This window comes from Cyrtonyx montezumae, unplaced genomic scaffold, assembly GCF_038088225.1.
Source record: "Cyrtonyx montezumae isolate F1298 unplaced genomic scaffold, pur_monq_1.0 scaffold_45, whole genome shotgun sequence".
NCBI classification, from domain to species: Eukaryota; Metazoa; Chordata; class Aves; order Galliformes; family Odontophoridae; genus Cyrtonyx; species Cyrtonyx montezumae.
In genome coordinates this window covers 417,395-431,909 of record NW_027072051.1, presented here as the reverse complement: position 1 = coordinate 431,909, position 14,515 = coordinate 417,395, and the positions used below count along the sequence as shown (strand labels likewise).

General features: G+C 58.0%; 1 protein-coding gene across 1 annotated transcript in view; it reads right to left on the bottom strand.

Moving 5' to 3' along the window:
- Window positions 1-494: 494 nt before the first annotated feature.
- LGR6 (leucine rich repeat containing G protein-coupled receptor 6) overlaps window positions 495-14,515 on the bottom strand; it is a 56,231-nt gene continuing 42,210 nt past the window's right edge. Inside the window, exons 6-18 of the mRNA XM_065747544.1 lie at window positions 13,784-13,855; window positions 8,321-8,389; window positions 7,924-7,995; window positions 6,958-7,029; window positions 6,753-6,821; window positions 5,804-5,875; window positions 5,374-5,439; window positions 4,507-4,578; window positions 4,351-4,422; window positions 3,818-3,943; window positions 3,126-3,286; window positions 2,256-2,336; window positions 495-1,834 (exon numbers count right to left, since the gene is read on the bottom strand). Of these exons, the coding sequence (XP_065603616.1) occupies window positions 606-1,834; window positions 2,256-2,336; window positions 3,126-3,286; window positions 3,818-3,943; window positions 4,351-4,422; window positions 4,507-4,578; window positions 5,374-5,439; window positions 5,804-5,875; window positions 6,753-6,821; window positions 6,958-7,029; window positions 7,924-7,995; window positions 8,321-8,389; window positions 13,784-13,855 (2,233 nt within the window). The 3' untranslated portion in view covers window positions 495-605. The remainder of the gene's footprint in view (window positions 1,835-2,255; window positions 2,337-3,125; window positions 3,287-3,817; window positions 3,944-4,350; window positions 4,423-4,506; window positions 4,579-5,373; window positions 5,440-5,803; window positions 5,876-6,752; window positions 6,822-6,957; window positions 7,030-7,923; window positions 7,996-8,320; window positions 8,390-13,783; window positions 13,856-14,515) is intronic.

The window sequence follows — 14,515 nt, the reverse complement described above, 5'->3', positions numbered from 1 at the left end:
TGGATTTGGCTGCTGTGGGGTCACATTGCTGGGTTGTAAGAGCAGTAGCATCTCCAGCCCTGGGTGTTGGCTGAAGGAGTGAGTGCTGCCTGGCACGGAAACCAACCCGGACATCAGCTGCCCCAATGAGCACGCTGCTCATAACCCATCTCCTCTGCCTTTGCAGCCAGTGGTGTGGGGAGCACACGAGCCCACTTCCAGGGCACTGTGGGGCCCATAGGGACCCGGGTTTACCACCACCTATGGGTGACCATGCTGCTGCTGTTTCCTCTATCTCTGCTGCAGAGCACTGCCTTGCATGTGCTAAGTCCTTGGGTTGGGTTTTGCTCCCGATGAGGAGGAGGGTCTCCCTGAGCCGGTGGGCTCCCTCCCACACAGTCCCAAGCAGGGAAACGTAGTCCCCTCCCGTGGCTGGTCCGGAGCTGTCAGAGCCCTTCCAGGACCTTTGGCAACGTGCAGTGCAGTGCCTGTGGCCACGGCGGATGTGTGGGGGGCAAGGGTAGACGGGTCGTGCTGGTGCTCGAGGTGGAGCAGCCTGCTGGCACCTTGCTGGCCGCCCAGCCCCAGGCCGGCTCTCCACGCTGTGGGCACGGCTGCTCCAAGCTCTATACGTGAGAGGTGTAGGGCGGGGGGGGGCAGGGGGCAGCCTGGGGGCTGCAGGCGGTCGTCTCCCGGCTCTCCGGAGCCGTCAGTACGTTGCTGTCACTGAGGCAGGGGCAGTGCTCGGAGCAGCCCCTCTCCCTGCCCCCTGTGCCCATCCTTTGCTGGCAGGGCACGAGTGCGGCGGAGGGGAAGCGGTAGCTGTCGAGGATGGGGTGGGCTCCCAGGGGATCGGGTGTCTCAAATATGTGGTCGATGTCAGAGAAGCTGACCAGAGCCTGCGTGGAGTCATAGGAGCTTTTCTCCGTGTCGTCGAGCCCGCTGGGCTGGGTGCAGCTGCCCTTGTCCCGGCCCTTCTGCCGCAGCAGGCGGAGATCATCCCTGCAGTGGGGGTTGAAGAGCAGGTAGAGCACGGGGTTCAGGCAGGCGGGCAGGGGCAGCACCACCAGGAGGACGGATTTGATGACCTCCGGGGTGATGAGGAAGAGGTTGAGCGTGGAAGAGAAGGTGAGGAAGGCCACGGGGCAGTAGAGAAGGCAGTTGGTGAAGATCAGCCAGGCCACGTGCCTGACCATGGCGCAGTCCCAGACCGCACCACACTCGCCCTTGAGCAGGCTGCAGTACAGTCGGATGTAGGTGCCCGTGGCCGCCAGGAAGCAGAGCACGTTCGTCATCGCCAGGGCCACGGTGAAGCCCAGGGTGGTGGGTTTCCCACCCGGGATGGGGTACGGCAGGCACAGCGGGGATGCTCCGTACTCCCCGATGGAGAAGAGAGGCAGAACCGCGGCCACGGAGGACAGCAAGAGGCAGCCGAGCACCGCGGCCCTCACCCTGCGCGGGGAGGGGGCCTTCCCGCAGCCCCGCACACACGAGACCGAAACGCTGCACTGCACCGCAGCCAACGCCAGCAGGAAGACAGCGGCCTGGGAGGCGAACACGGCCAGGAAGCCGGTCACCCTGCAGCCCACACCGCTCTCCCACCTGGCACCGAACTGCGCGAAGCGGCCGTAGGTCAGCGCGTCGACGAGAGCCAGCATGCTGCAGGACACGCCGCTCAGCGCGTTGGCGCCGGCTATGGAGCCGATGACAAACTTCACTGGAGAGAGGTAGCTGGGGGAGGCGAAGACAGCCAGCACCACCAGCCCGTTGCAGAGCACCGAGACCAGAACGATGCCCCAGACGCCCAGGCGAATGATCCAGCTCTCAAACAGGTGATCACAGGGCTTGAAGGGGCCTGCAAGAAATCCAGACCCAAAGTTAAACCCCCAAACCAGCGCTTCGCTCTGGTAGTACTGCTCAGAGTGGTGGCACCAGCTCCTCAGGACATACAGAACGTGGGAAGGGCAGACCCCGGCAATGCCACCCCGTGACTGTGCATGGCAAAGCTCTCCTGCCCCACCCCCTTCTGCGCTGCCAGCTCTGCCCTAAACCCACAGCTTTGGCTGAGCCGCATCTTATTGTGTTGGCATGAACGACCTCTGTGCAGAGGGGATGGCCAGGATGGGATGAAGTGTCAGGGAGAGAGCGGCAGCGTTGGGGGGAGGGCAGGGGGACCTGTGGGAGGACAGCAGGAAGGGCTGTGTGTGCACGAGAGCTCAGCGATGCTCAGAGGAGCACAGCTATGCTCAAAGGGAAGGCTTCCCCCGGCTGCTCACCGGGGCTGGGCGTGCACTGGATAGAGGGGTGCAGCTTTGAGTCCTCGAGGTCCATCTGGAGGTCATCAGCCTCTAGGTCATCTGTGAGAAAGCAACAGAGAAGCAGTGCTTGAAGAACAAGCAGAGCCGTGGGGCCAGCAGGGCTGGAAGCTTCTCCCACCACCTCCCCTCAACTTGGACCTTCCCATCCTGAGCTGGTGGGAGGAACCCAATCACTCTTAGGGCTCTATGATCTTCAGGATCCCTTCCAACCCACCCATCCTGTGGGTCTGTGACTATGATAAATCAAGCAGCAAAACTTTTGGAGTCACTGCCTTGTAATGAGGTCACTTTCATGTACGGAAGGAATGTCTGGGGACTTCTGTCCTCCTGTAACAGGATTCGTACAACACACTGAATCCTGCTGCTGTCCATCAGAAAGGAGCGCAAGGAAGTAAAGCAGCAATATCTCAACAGCTCCTTGTCAAAAATAGCCCATGTGTTGCTGAACGGAAAGGAGGAAGGATGTTCGTGTTCGCTCCACGTTTGCAGCGCTGTGGTTTGATATTTCAGGCAATCCCAGCGCTTTAACATCCGAAAACGTGGGGCCTTTATGAGCTGCTAAGAGCCTCATCCGGCACAGCCCGCGAGCACTCCGGTCCCACGTGGACTCCATGGGGCTGAGGCCGTCCGGAGCTGCGGGAGGGGTTGGGGCTTTGGCAGAGCTGTTCCCTTTCCTCCCCACCTCCCTGACCGCCGCAGCACTGAGGTGCCCACACGGCACAGTCTGGCTCCACTCCTCTGAGCTCCCTGTCTGCATCTGAGGGTCTGCTCTCTGTGTCGTGGTGGTGACAGCTGGCTGCAGAGCATCATCCCACCCTGAATACTCACAGTGGTTGTCTGCGTGGCCTGGGAACAGCTCCAGGGCCCTCCTGTGGGGATCTTCATCCTCAGGGCTCGCCCCTTCTGCCTCCCATTGGTTGGATGCTCTGAAGAACCCACCGCAGCTCCCATAGGTGCAGCACTGGTAGGCATAAGGTACCTCGAGGACTCTGCAGTGGGACAGAAAGGATCTTGTGTGCGACTCTGGCTCCCTTCTGCTTTGCACTTTGCACTGCATTTTCATGCATCAAAACCAATGCATCATCTGATGGTCGCACTGCAGCACAACCTCGCTCTGGGGGAAGGGACTCTGCGTGGGACAGTGGGGACCTATGTCACCCCACAGCGAGCAGCTCCCTCAGTGCCCAAACAGAAAGTGGAGTTTACTGAAGGAAAGCTGGATGCCATTAGCCTGGGCTGCTCCTGGGCGTGTTTTCCACTGAGAGGAGCCCTGAGCCGCTCCACGCTCCCCAGTTGTGAGTGGGTTTGGGGGGGGGGCTGCCCTGGGAGCGTGGCATTCCCTTCCCGTGGACGCTTGTGAAACGTGAGGTGTGCAGGCAGCAGGCAGAGCCTCCTCCACCCATTGGCCTGGAAAGCACGGGATAAAGCAGGAAAGCTGGAGGCTGACGACAGAAACAAGAAGAGACCGCACGGAGAGCTGGAAGGGGAAAAGCAGCCGCGGCCCGGGACACGGGCAGTACCTCATGTTGGGGAAGCTGTCCTTGGCCAAGGGCTCAGAGAGCGCCGGGTTGCCCTGCAGCTTCAGGTGGGTCAGCCCGCCCAGCCCGCCCAGCGGCAGCGCAGCCAGGCGGTTGTCCGACAGATCCCTGCGGGAGGAGAGCGCAGAGCTGCAGAGCACCCGGGGCTCCGCTGTGCCTGGCAGGCAGTGCTGCCCCGGGGCTGCGTGCTGCATGGGCTCGCAGCCACCGCAGGTAACGGGTGGGGGAAATGATGGGTTGCTGTGTATGCTGAAAGCTGTGTGTGCACGCAGCCGCCCTGTGCAGCTCTTCCACTTTCCCCACGGCAGAGGGGTCTCCTGCCCATAGGATGACCCACGTTATCCGCGCCGTGCTGAAACGGCCCATGGTGCTATCGGTCATACAGTCCATAGGAAGCACTGCTTTTGGCTCTGCCCCCACCAGCCCCGGGATGGGCCCTTCCCAGCCCCCATGCGGGCGCCAGGGCCCTCTGGTCCCCACTGTCCCACTGCAAAACAAAGGTCAGTGCCACTTACAGCTTGGTGAGCGAGCGCAGCGTCACGAAAGCATCAGGGTGGATGAAATGGAGGTCGTTCCAGCTCAGGTCTCTGCGAGGGAAGGACACAGTGCTGAGATGGGAGCAGAGCTGCAGGGGGGTGGGGGGGATGGGACGTCCCCACCGCAGCACTTACATGGAGCGCAGGGCCGTCAGCTGCACAAAGGTGTCCGCCCCGATCTCCTGGATCCTGTTGTGCTGGAGACCACTGGGAAAGCAGACACTGCTCTGAGGAAGCAGCTGAAGGCAGCACACACCTCGCAGGGGTCTTTGCCCCCCAGCAGCAGTGCAGGGCAACACGTGCGAGTCTGGGAAACCACTTTTATTGCACGGGGTAAAGAAGAACAGCCACAAAGCGGCTCAGAGCCGTCCTACACCTCCAGGGCTCTCTGCCATGCAGTGGTTTAAGGCCTTCAGTTAACAGAGTAACATCTCAGAGCGGTCACATCCCACTTCTGTTCACTATGCCTGGGACCTCCGAACAGCTCTGAGCGAACGGAGCTCCTGTGCACGGGGAGCACACCATTATTCTGCATTTGCACATCTGTATGGGAACTGCTGAATCACGGCCTGAACCACTGATGGGTCACCTGAGGTGAGCACCGAGTCAGCCATGGGGGCACAGGTGAAGGTGATATACCTGTGTGAGTGGAAGGGGTGGAGCCTGGCTCCACCTCTCCCAAACCCCATTTAAGGGCTGACCACCACCAGGGAAGGATCTCTTCTTGGAGATCCCTCCCACGTGGAGTCCCCTGCGAGCCTTGTCATCGTAAAGGTGAGCCATCTTCTCTTTTGTATTATCTGTATACTGTTTATATAGAACTACTTAAAATATACCATCCCCTATGTTATCTCTTTGCGAAGTACCATCATTGGGAGTTATTTACCCCACACACATCTGCATCCCCAGCAGTGAGCACAGTGCTCACCCCCCCAGCTCAGCACAGTGCTGCTGCTGCTCTGCACCATGAGATGCACCCTCTGCCCCGAGCGCTGTACTCACAGCTCCTGCAGCCGCTGGCACCGGTGGAAGCTGGGCAGGTCTTCGATTTTGTTGTGTGACAGCTCCCTGTGAGGGAGAGACCAGCACAGAGCATTAGGAAAAGGAGGAATGACAAGTAATGCCTCTCTTCAGAGGTTGCCCAAACCCTGAGAGTGGAGCAATTGATGTCAGGGGAAAAGAGGAACAAGGAATGAGGTGGGACGTCCCGAGGAGGGGCAGGCACTGAGCACAGGCTCTGCCGTGGAGGTCACAGCCTGAGAACTTGCAGACATAAGGGGTGAAGGCAGTGCCTGAGAAAGAGGTGTGTTCACAGAACCGTGGGGTGCTCCTCCACAGCCAGGCCCCTCCCTGAGCCAGACAGGGGGAAACTCTGTGCTCTGCTGGTGTTTTCCTGACGAGCAGACAGGGCAGAGGAGCATACAATACTCACAGGACGCGGAGGTTGGGCAGCTGCTGGCACACAGCTCTGGGGAGGAGGCGGATGCCCGCCCGGGTCAGCGTCCTGGGGGGGAGAAGAGAGAAGAGGTGTTGTCACTTTGACCAGTGCACGGCCTCTGCTACCTGCAAACCCCTCTACCCAACCCAGGAAGGCAGGAGAGACGACGTCAGTGAGATAATGAGATACCTGGAAGGAAACAGAAACTGCCTTGGAAATGGGCACTGCTGCTGGGCCTGGTAAAGGTGAATGCAAGAAACTCTGGGGTGCTGCTGGGTGCTGAACTCACCGGTGTCCTTGGCCGTGTCGGGGCAGCTGGCTGCACACACCCTGCTGTCCCACTTCCCTACTGCCCCGACCATGATCTGTGTGGAGCCACCACTGCCACATAAGCCCACGTAGGGGGCAGTGGGTGCCCGGGTCCTGGCAGCAAGGCACGGCCAGGGCTGAGCTCACTGTGCTCCCAGCCCAACAGCTGTGCCCCACAGAAACCCGCGGGGCTGCAGATGGAGCATCCTGCTGCCAACTGCTCTCCTGGGCCTGCAGCCCCTGCCCCAGTGCAGCAAACACAGCGGAGGTTCCCATTGCAGCACTGCGCTGCACCACACAGTGCATGTCCTGGGCTGGGCAGACAGGCACTGATCCCAACAGACTGCAGCCGAAGGCTCATTCCTTCACAGATGCAGAAGGAAAAGAAGAAAATAATCCAAAACAAAAAACAAAACAAGAAAACCAACCCCAAAAGATCAGAGCATGCTCAACAGTACCGAGAGCAACTCACGGAGAAGAAAGCTGCTTTCAGGAGCCACAGGGATGAAACGAAGCAGAGAGGTGAGCGCCCAGGGAGGGGCAGAGCTGCACAGCACTCTGAGAGTTGTCCTGGACCGCCTTGAAGAGGGCAGAGCACAAATAGCGGGGTAAAAGGGAGAGATTTGCCACTCACAAAACTTCTAGGCTGGTGGTGCCTTTTAGGTCTGGGAATTCTCTGATGTCCGTTGCACCGTTGAGAGATCTGCAGAGAAAAGGGATGGAAGTGAGTGGTGCAAGAGCAGCGGCCTCAGGTCCCCCCCACACACGTGTCCCTCACACCCGTCTGCCCAGCCCACAGCTGTGTTACCTATCTGTTAGGACCTGCTCAGGGAACTTACAGAGTGTGCAGCTTTGGCAAGTACTGGAAGGCAGACTGTCCAACAAACTGGATGGGGTTGTCATAAAAATGGCTGCAAAGGAAACGGGCAGCTGGTTAGGTTCTGGTGTGCGTGCAGAAGGTGCAGTGACAGGTCAGGAGCCTTGGGGCAGTCGGCTGAAAGCGAGCAGAGCGTGCTGGCTGCCCAGCGAGGAACCTCTGCTTCCCAGACAGCAGTGGGCTCTCCCAGCCTCTCTGGGCTCAACGTTGGTTAAACTGAGGACGCTGGTCCTGCTGCTCCAGGAGGATCCTGTAGGATTCTGCTGGCTGCAAAGGGCCAGAGCCCTCCGTTGACCCTTCCATGGTGCTGTGACCCCTCTGGGAAACACCCAGAGCACCAGCATCTCTCCTACCCATTGCACTCAATGGAGAGAGAGAAATGAATGCTTCAAGGATCCCACCAGTGTTAGGAGTTCAGTCGCCTCCTGGAAGAAGCGCTTTCTCCCGTCTGCCTTTGCAGACACATGGGAACATGAGTGTGCCAGACGTGTCCCACCCCCACATCGCTCTGTGGGGAAGGAGGGGAAGGGGCTGCTTTGTTTTGACTGGGGCAGGAACAGTTTTCACCCGTCTGACCCCTGCTGTGCTGCTATTTCTAAACATGATGCAGATGTCACCGGGGCTTAGGAAGTCCCGTTACACATGGCAGGGCCTCGCGCTTCCCGCCCCTCCATCGCTCGCAGCCTCGCTGGCTGCAGCAGAGTTCAGCTGAGGATAAAGGAGAACCCATGGCAGAGAAGCGGAGGACTTTCCCAACCCACGGCCAGGCGCAGCCGAGAGGAGCTCCTTTCAGCTTACATTACCCTGCGCACAACAAACGTCAGAGCGCGGTCGTGCTGACAACTGTCAGAAATCCCAACCCAGGACGTAAGGAAACGCCTCTTCCCGGGGATGTAAAGATCTAGGAAACACTGCTTAATTTTCTTACATTGTTTGGAGGAGGGGATTCCCAACAAATGCGTTCTCTGGAATAGCTTTGATGTTGTTGTTGTGAAAACCGCTGTTGGGAGAAACAAACATCTTGGTATTAATGCATGGGAAAGGCCTGGAGAGGCCTCCTTTCCCAGCGCTGCTGGAAGCAGAGAGCCTTTAGGGGACCCACGAGGTGGAGGAGGAGGCTCTGTCCTGCCTGCAGCATCAGCTCAGCAAGTGAACAAAGCCTTTCCTCGGACTGGGGAGCCCTTTCTTGGTTGGCCTCGGCCCTATCTCGGGTCTTCTACCTTTGTGCTCGAGCCAAGCGCCCTCCCCAGTCAAAGCACGGGCAGTGTTTTATAGGTCACCCTCCAACAGAGAATGCTTTTGAAAGGGAATAAACAAAATCTCACAGTTCCTGCAGTCGGCCCAGCGTCCGAATCGCCCCTGGGAATTCCAGCAGCTCGTTGTAATTGAGATCCCTGAAAGACAGAGAGGAGGAAACAGTTGTTAACGTGACCTGAGGAACTCGCTCAGAGAATCTGTGCTTTAAAGGTATGGGAACTTGATCACTAAGCATGGGAGATGGGTTTTCCTACTGTGCCCACACAGCCACTGCCTGGGAACCAACTCTCACACGTTCCTGCTGTAGGAGAAGAGAGCTGCAGAGCAGAGGATGACTTCCACGGTGCTTCTCGTAGCGGTGCTGGAGCTCCCAGCTGCTGGGACATGCTGGGGACCAGTATGAGGAGCGTGCTCTGAGAAGGTCCAGGTCTTGCAAATTCATACTGAAACTGTCAGCCAAAGGTGGAAGTGATGTGGAAGAGGTGTTGACAGTTCTGGGTGTTAAGTCTAATTTGCAGTGTAATCAATTAAATAAAATAGAATATGTTTAATACAGGTGGTTGTAATGACAAGCACAGTTTATCTGCCCTAACTTGGCAACTGGAATCACAGTATCGGAGTCATAGAGTTATGGTGTAGAGTCATAGTGTCATTGGGTCATCTGGGTTGGGAAAGTCCTGCAAGATCTTCAGGTCTAACCACAGAGTCCCATCTTCAAACCACGTTCCTCAGTGCCACATCCACACTTCTCCTAACGTCCAGGGGTGGGGGCTCTGCCATCGCCCATTGCAGTTCTTGGTCACTCTCTCCATGAAGAAACTCTTCCTGATGCCCAACGTGCACCTCCTGTGGTGCAGCCTGGGGCTGTTTCCTCCTCCCCAAGCTGCAGTGCTGCATTTGCTCTGCAGATCCCTCCTATCCTCCAACACATCAGCAGCCACGGGTGTCATCCATGAGCGTAACAAAGGTGCACTCGATCCCCTCATCCAGATCACGGATACAAACACGAAACAAAAGGGGCTCCAGTACCAACACCAAGCTGGCTCCTGTGGGAAGTGTTGTGTTTGGGCTGTGGGGGAGGGACGGGCTGATCCCACTGCTCCCTGCAGCCCAGGGGCTCGGCACCCTGCAGCAGTGCTCTCCCTGAGGAGCAGCTCCAGCCAACACCGGCAGGTCTGACTCCGGCTGGACAGCCCGGGCCCTGAGGGCTGAAAACTGCGTGACTGCTTCCTCCCTGCACGAAACTCACCGAGTTTTAAGTGGGAGATACTCTGGAACATGAGGGTAATTATGGGCTCCTGGATATTACTGTATAATTACACTTAATGGACCTCAAAGTAATTACCATGTAACCCGGATTGTGGTTTACAGAACAGAAATAACCACCCATTCACACAGCAACGAGCTGCTGCCCCATTTCCTCATGATCCTCATCCTCTGAGCCCCGGTGCAGTAATGCCACTAGGATCTCCGTTCCCCCCTCTCCTCTGAGGTCCTCCCTCTGCCGTGTCCCTGTTTGGCCGTCCCTCCGTGTCCGCCTCGGGCAGAGCAGTGCCCAGTGCTCCCCGACGTGCTCACGCAGCTGCCAGGTGGGAAGTGTTGCCCAACGAAGACGAGATGCGCATCACCTGTGATTCATGAGGAGCAGAGGTGTTGGATCTGCACCCAACGCCGTGCACGGGGCAGTCCAGCACGCTGGGAGATTTGCAACCGTCTTTCTCTCGAAACAAACTTCCTTTCCAGGCCGGGTCTCTTCCAGGCAGGATGCTCTTTCATCAGCAGATGAACATTTTGTTTGTGCCTCGATGTGTGTGCAAGTACGCACAGGACCCGTCCTTCCTGAGCGAGCACACACCTCTCCCATCCTGGCAGCATCCCCGGGCCTCCCCCGCCGCGCTCAGCGGACACAAAGAGCATTGTGTTCAGCAGTTCCCTCTGGGGAAGGAAAGCCATCGCCGGCTCCTGGCATGTGCCGGGCTTGTTGGAAAGTGGAAGTGCAACCAGGTGTAGTCATGCTGCTCCAGCCCGGCCGCCAGCGATCCCGCTGTGCCCAGGATTGATGATGTGCCCACGCTCGCTCCTGTCGGTGCTTCCTGGTGTTCAGCGTGGTCCTTTGGCAGCATCCAGCTTTGGGACGCCGCAGGGATGGCTGCAGAGGCACCAACCTGCTGCCAGGTGACGCTGTCCCCACTGGTGCAGCGGCCCATGGTCAGGCGTGGCCGTGGGGCAGCCCCAGGACTTCATGCTGCATATGGGGTCTCGTAGCTGTGGGGTGCAGCCTCTGGGGGAGTGGACCCAACACCAGCATTGCTCGGTTGGAGATCACCAACACCCCACGGACATCTTCACCCCAAAACAATAGGGGAAGTTCATAAAACCCCACATGGGAAGAGAAGAAGTAGTGCTGAACGGCACAAGGAATGGGGCTCTGCCCGCCAGCAAGAAGGCCTTCGGAAGCAGAGCCACCCAGCACACAACTCCCGCAGAAACCCACTGTCAAAGAACTGCTTTCCTCATCACCAACAGCTCCTCCAGGAGAGCCCGGATCGTAACCAGCCCACCCTGCTGTCTGTGCAGGAATGAAAGCAAAGCGACATCAAAGGCGCAGCTATTTGGGGCCGTAAGAGCCGGGCTGGTTTGGAGCTGACAGCACGCAGCCCGGCACTATGAATACCTTCAATCGGGACAAAAAGAGAGAAGGAGGGAAAGAGTCCCAGCTCAATTTTCTGCCTGTTAGGGGCTGTTAGTGGTTCCACGCAGGAAGCCAAAAAACAAAAACCAAACAAAAAAAACCAATTATGTAGTACTATAAATTCTTGCATAGGCCACAAAACACCACAAATTTGCAGCTAATAAACCCAAAGGTGCCATGGGATTGGGGCGGGAGGTGGTGCACGGCTCCGAGCTGCCACCCATCCACCGCTGCCTGCTCACCAGTCATCACCAGTGCTGCACTGGGAGAGGTTTAACTGGGGGTCTAGAGGGCCGTGGTGAGCACTCAGCCCGAACTGCTGCATTCTGCCACAGCACTGAGAACCGAAGAGCAGTGGGAGGGGGATTCCAGGGAAGGTCGGCTCCTGCACCTTCAGCAGATGCTGCCTGGGATGAAGGAGGTTTGGGGTCACAGTTCTGCCCCCCTGTACCCCCCTCCTGTCCCCAGTACAAGCACAAGGTGGATTTTGGGGTGCTGAGGGGTATTTAGCTTCGTGCTGAGCCGTGGGGATTGCTCTTTTCTGCTTGCTGTCCATGCTGACAGCCCGGCCTGGAAGCAGCCCCACGTCCTGCACGCAGTGCTCCTTGTGGGGCACACACAGCTCCGTGGCTGCACCGCCGGGGACCTGGCTGCACGTCCTACCTTGTGTGTCCTGCCTTGAGTGTCTGCAGCACTGCCCCGGAGCTCTGTTCTCCATTTAAAAACTGTCTGTTCTCCAAGTGAGGAAGGTACTGAATTAAATATGGTTTCAATTCCGCGTGATTTATTTAACAAGGTCCAAACGAGCCCTTGAGAAGCTGGATCTCGTGGGGGGTCCTGGGAGCACAAGCACTGCCACGCACGCACCATCGACGAGAGACAACATCCGTAGGGTGCGGACGTGATGACAAAGCCAAATCCCACCAGAAGAGCAAGGCAGAGCGTTTTCCACAACAGTTTTGCCCTAGAAGGGTTAAACAGCCCTCGTACGAACTGCGGTCCCCATTTCCTTCCTCCCGCTTTCAGCGCCCGAGGTGTACGTTACAGTCATTGTTTTTTTCCCTTCTTCTATAGGAAACGCAGCTCTCGGGAGGAGCTCCGGCTCCGCTCCGCGTTCACAGCCTCCACTAATTACCCGGATAATTGGCTGAGAGCGTGTGGTCAGAGCTCTTCCTGTGGGGCGAGGTTAGGCGGAGCGACCGCCCGCAGCCGCAGGGTTTGGGATCCAGCCCTCCTGGGGATGCTTTTAATTTATTAGCGCTATTTAATAATAATAATAATAATAAAGCGGAAGGTTTTTAAACGAATGAAGATTTGCTTCTTCCGAGTGATTTATCGCCTTTGTCTGACGAAGGGGAGAGCTGGGGGGGACGATGGTGGGGATGGAGAGCGCGGTGGGGTCAGCTCAGGTGGAGGGGATGAGCAAGGGCTGCTCAGAACCACGCTAACCCTAACCCCATCGCATCCCCCATCACATCCCCGCCCGGGACGGAGCCCCTGGACAGCCTGAGGAGCTGGGGAGGGGGAGCCCTGGGCACTGCTTTCAGTTCAGTGCACAGCCCTGGGCGGCACAACCGGGACAGCCACCGCCGTCGTACGTCGTTATCTTTGCAGCTCTCCCTTGCCACCTTTTCTTCCAAGCTGAGCCCTGAGGCACCGGGGGCAGTTCTGGGGGCACTCGGTGTTGGGGGGACCCCGCGTGCCGCCCCGGGCAGCTCTCCGTGCCCCTCTGCCTGGCGGTGCTCGGGGTCTCTCTGTGTCTGGGCAAAGCGGTGCCGATGGGAGGACAAACGCTTCCTCCTCTTCAAAGCTCTGAGCCCGCGGCTATTCTCTTGTTTTGGGGAAAAACACGGGAGGATCGGCGCAGGAACCTTCCCATCCCCTCCTGCTGCTCTCCCCCAGCAGCACGCTCCAGCTCCAGCAATGTAAAGTCTGCAATGCACAGATCAACCTCTGCCATTGCAGCGGTGCTCCGGGCTGCAGCCAGCTTTTCCACCAGCATCCCTACTCACCAAGCTTACAGCACCTAACACCTACAGCACCAGACCTTGGAGGTCTTCCCCAGGATTCTGATTCCATAATTCTGTGTCCTTTGGAGGAGGTGAAAAGAGGCCACGGTCGCCCACTGCAGGCACCCGGCGGGCAGCACGGCTCTCCCCACAGCCGCACCGGGTGCTGCTTCTCCAAGAGCTCTGCTAGAATTTGCTGAAATAGACATTTCCCTGTTCAGATGAATATGGAGGAGAGCATCTCCCATAGGTTCCTGCACCCAAAGCTTCACGGTCTTCTCTGCACTCCCCCCAAAACAATTCCTTCCTCTCGAGGTCCGCAGCTCTTCCACCACTGTGCCCGGGTGATAATCAGCACTTGGCCACAAGCACTCATTTTAGGAACCCCGGAGGTGTTTCTGTCTTCGCCAGCTCTTCCCCTCCTGCAGCCTCCCAGGAGGAAACGCCTACGGGGTAACAGAGCACAGCTCCGCCGGCAGCGGCCAAGAAAATGTGCAAAGTGCTGTCAACAGAATGTAATCATAACCTGGATTAAAGGGTACGTGCAGGAGACCGTAGCCGTCCCCACACGCACGGAGCTGCAGCCAAGTGCTTTACCCACCACGCGTGGACGCTTCCAGCGTGGGGCTGATGGCGGCTGCATCCACGGAGGGACAAAGAGCTCCTGGGAGAGCACTGACTGCCTGGGGCCGGGAATCGTGTGCTCAGGGGCTGTGCCGGGGGCAGCCCAGGCCGTGCTGGGATGGGGGGAGCTCAGGGGGGCACACGGACACACTGCTGCCCGTCACTGTGCGGGGGAGGAGCGCACGCGGGGGAAAGGAGCGACTCACAGCGTTTCCAGGTTGTGCAGCCCATCGAAGCCGTTGGCCCCCAGGTGCTGGATCCGGTTGTTGTGCAGGTGCCTGCGGACAGAACAGAGGTGTTCACTGCAGATGTGAGATGACCTTTTCCTGACAACCCGAGCCGTGGCCCGGGGACATCCTGCAAGCTGAGCGTGGCCTGCACTGGGACGATGAGAGGTGCTGTGAGGTCCCCTCCCCCATCCATGGGACACACTTTAGGTGCTGTAGTGCTCATGGAGCAGCTCTGATCCTCCCAGGAAGTCCAGGCTGATATGGGAGTTTTTCTAGGACCTCAACTTTGGGTGAAAATGCTTAAACTGTACCTCCAGAAATGCTCTACGTCTGAGCCTACAGAGCTAGCAGGCGTTGGACCCAACCCCACCAGAGCTGTGTGATTTCATGGGCACTGGGTGCTATTGAAGGGCAGAGTCATGCTTGGACTCCTCCGAGCCTTAATAGCAGCAAGAAGGCTGTGAGTTCCAAATCATTCTGTTCATCACAGATTATTATCATTCCTTGAAGAAAAAAGAAAAAAAGAAGTAAGTTCTCCCAGTGCTGGATTAGCTCTGGTTTGATTACAGAGAAAGTCATCTTCAGCTCAGTGCCTGGCAGAAGGGCTGGGGCCGTGCAGCAGGCCAACACACATTTTGTTCCCCTATTCCCATTCTTCCCAGCACTATGGACTCCGTGTGCCCAGGTCTCTGGAGCTCCCCGCCATAA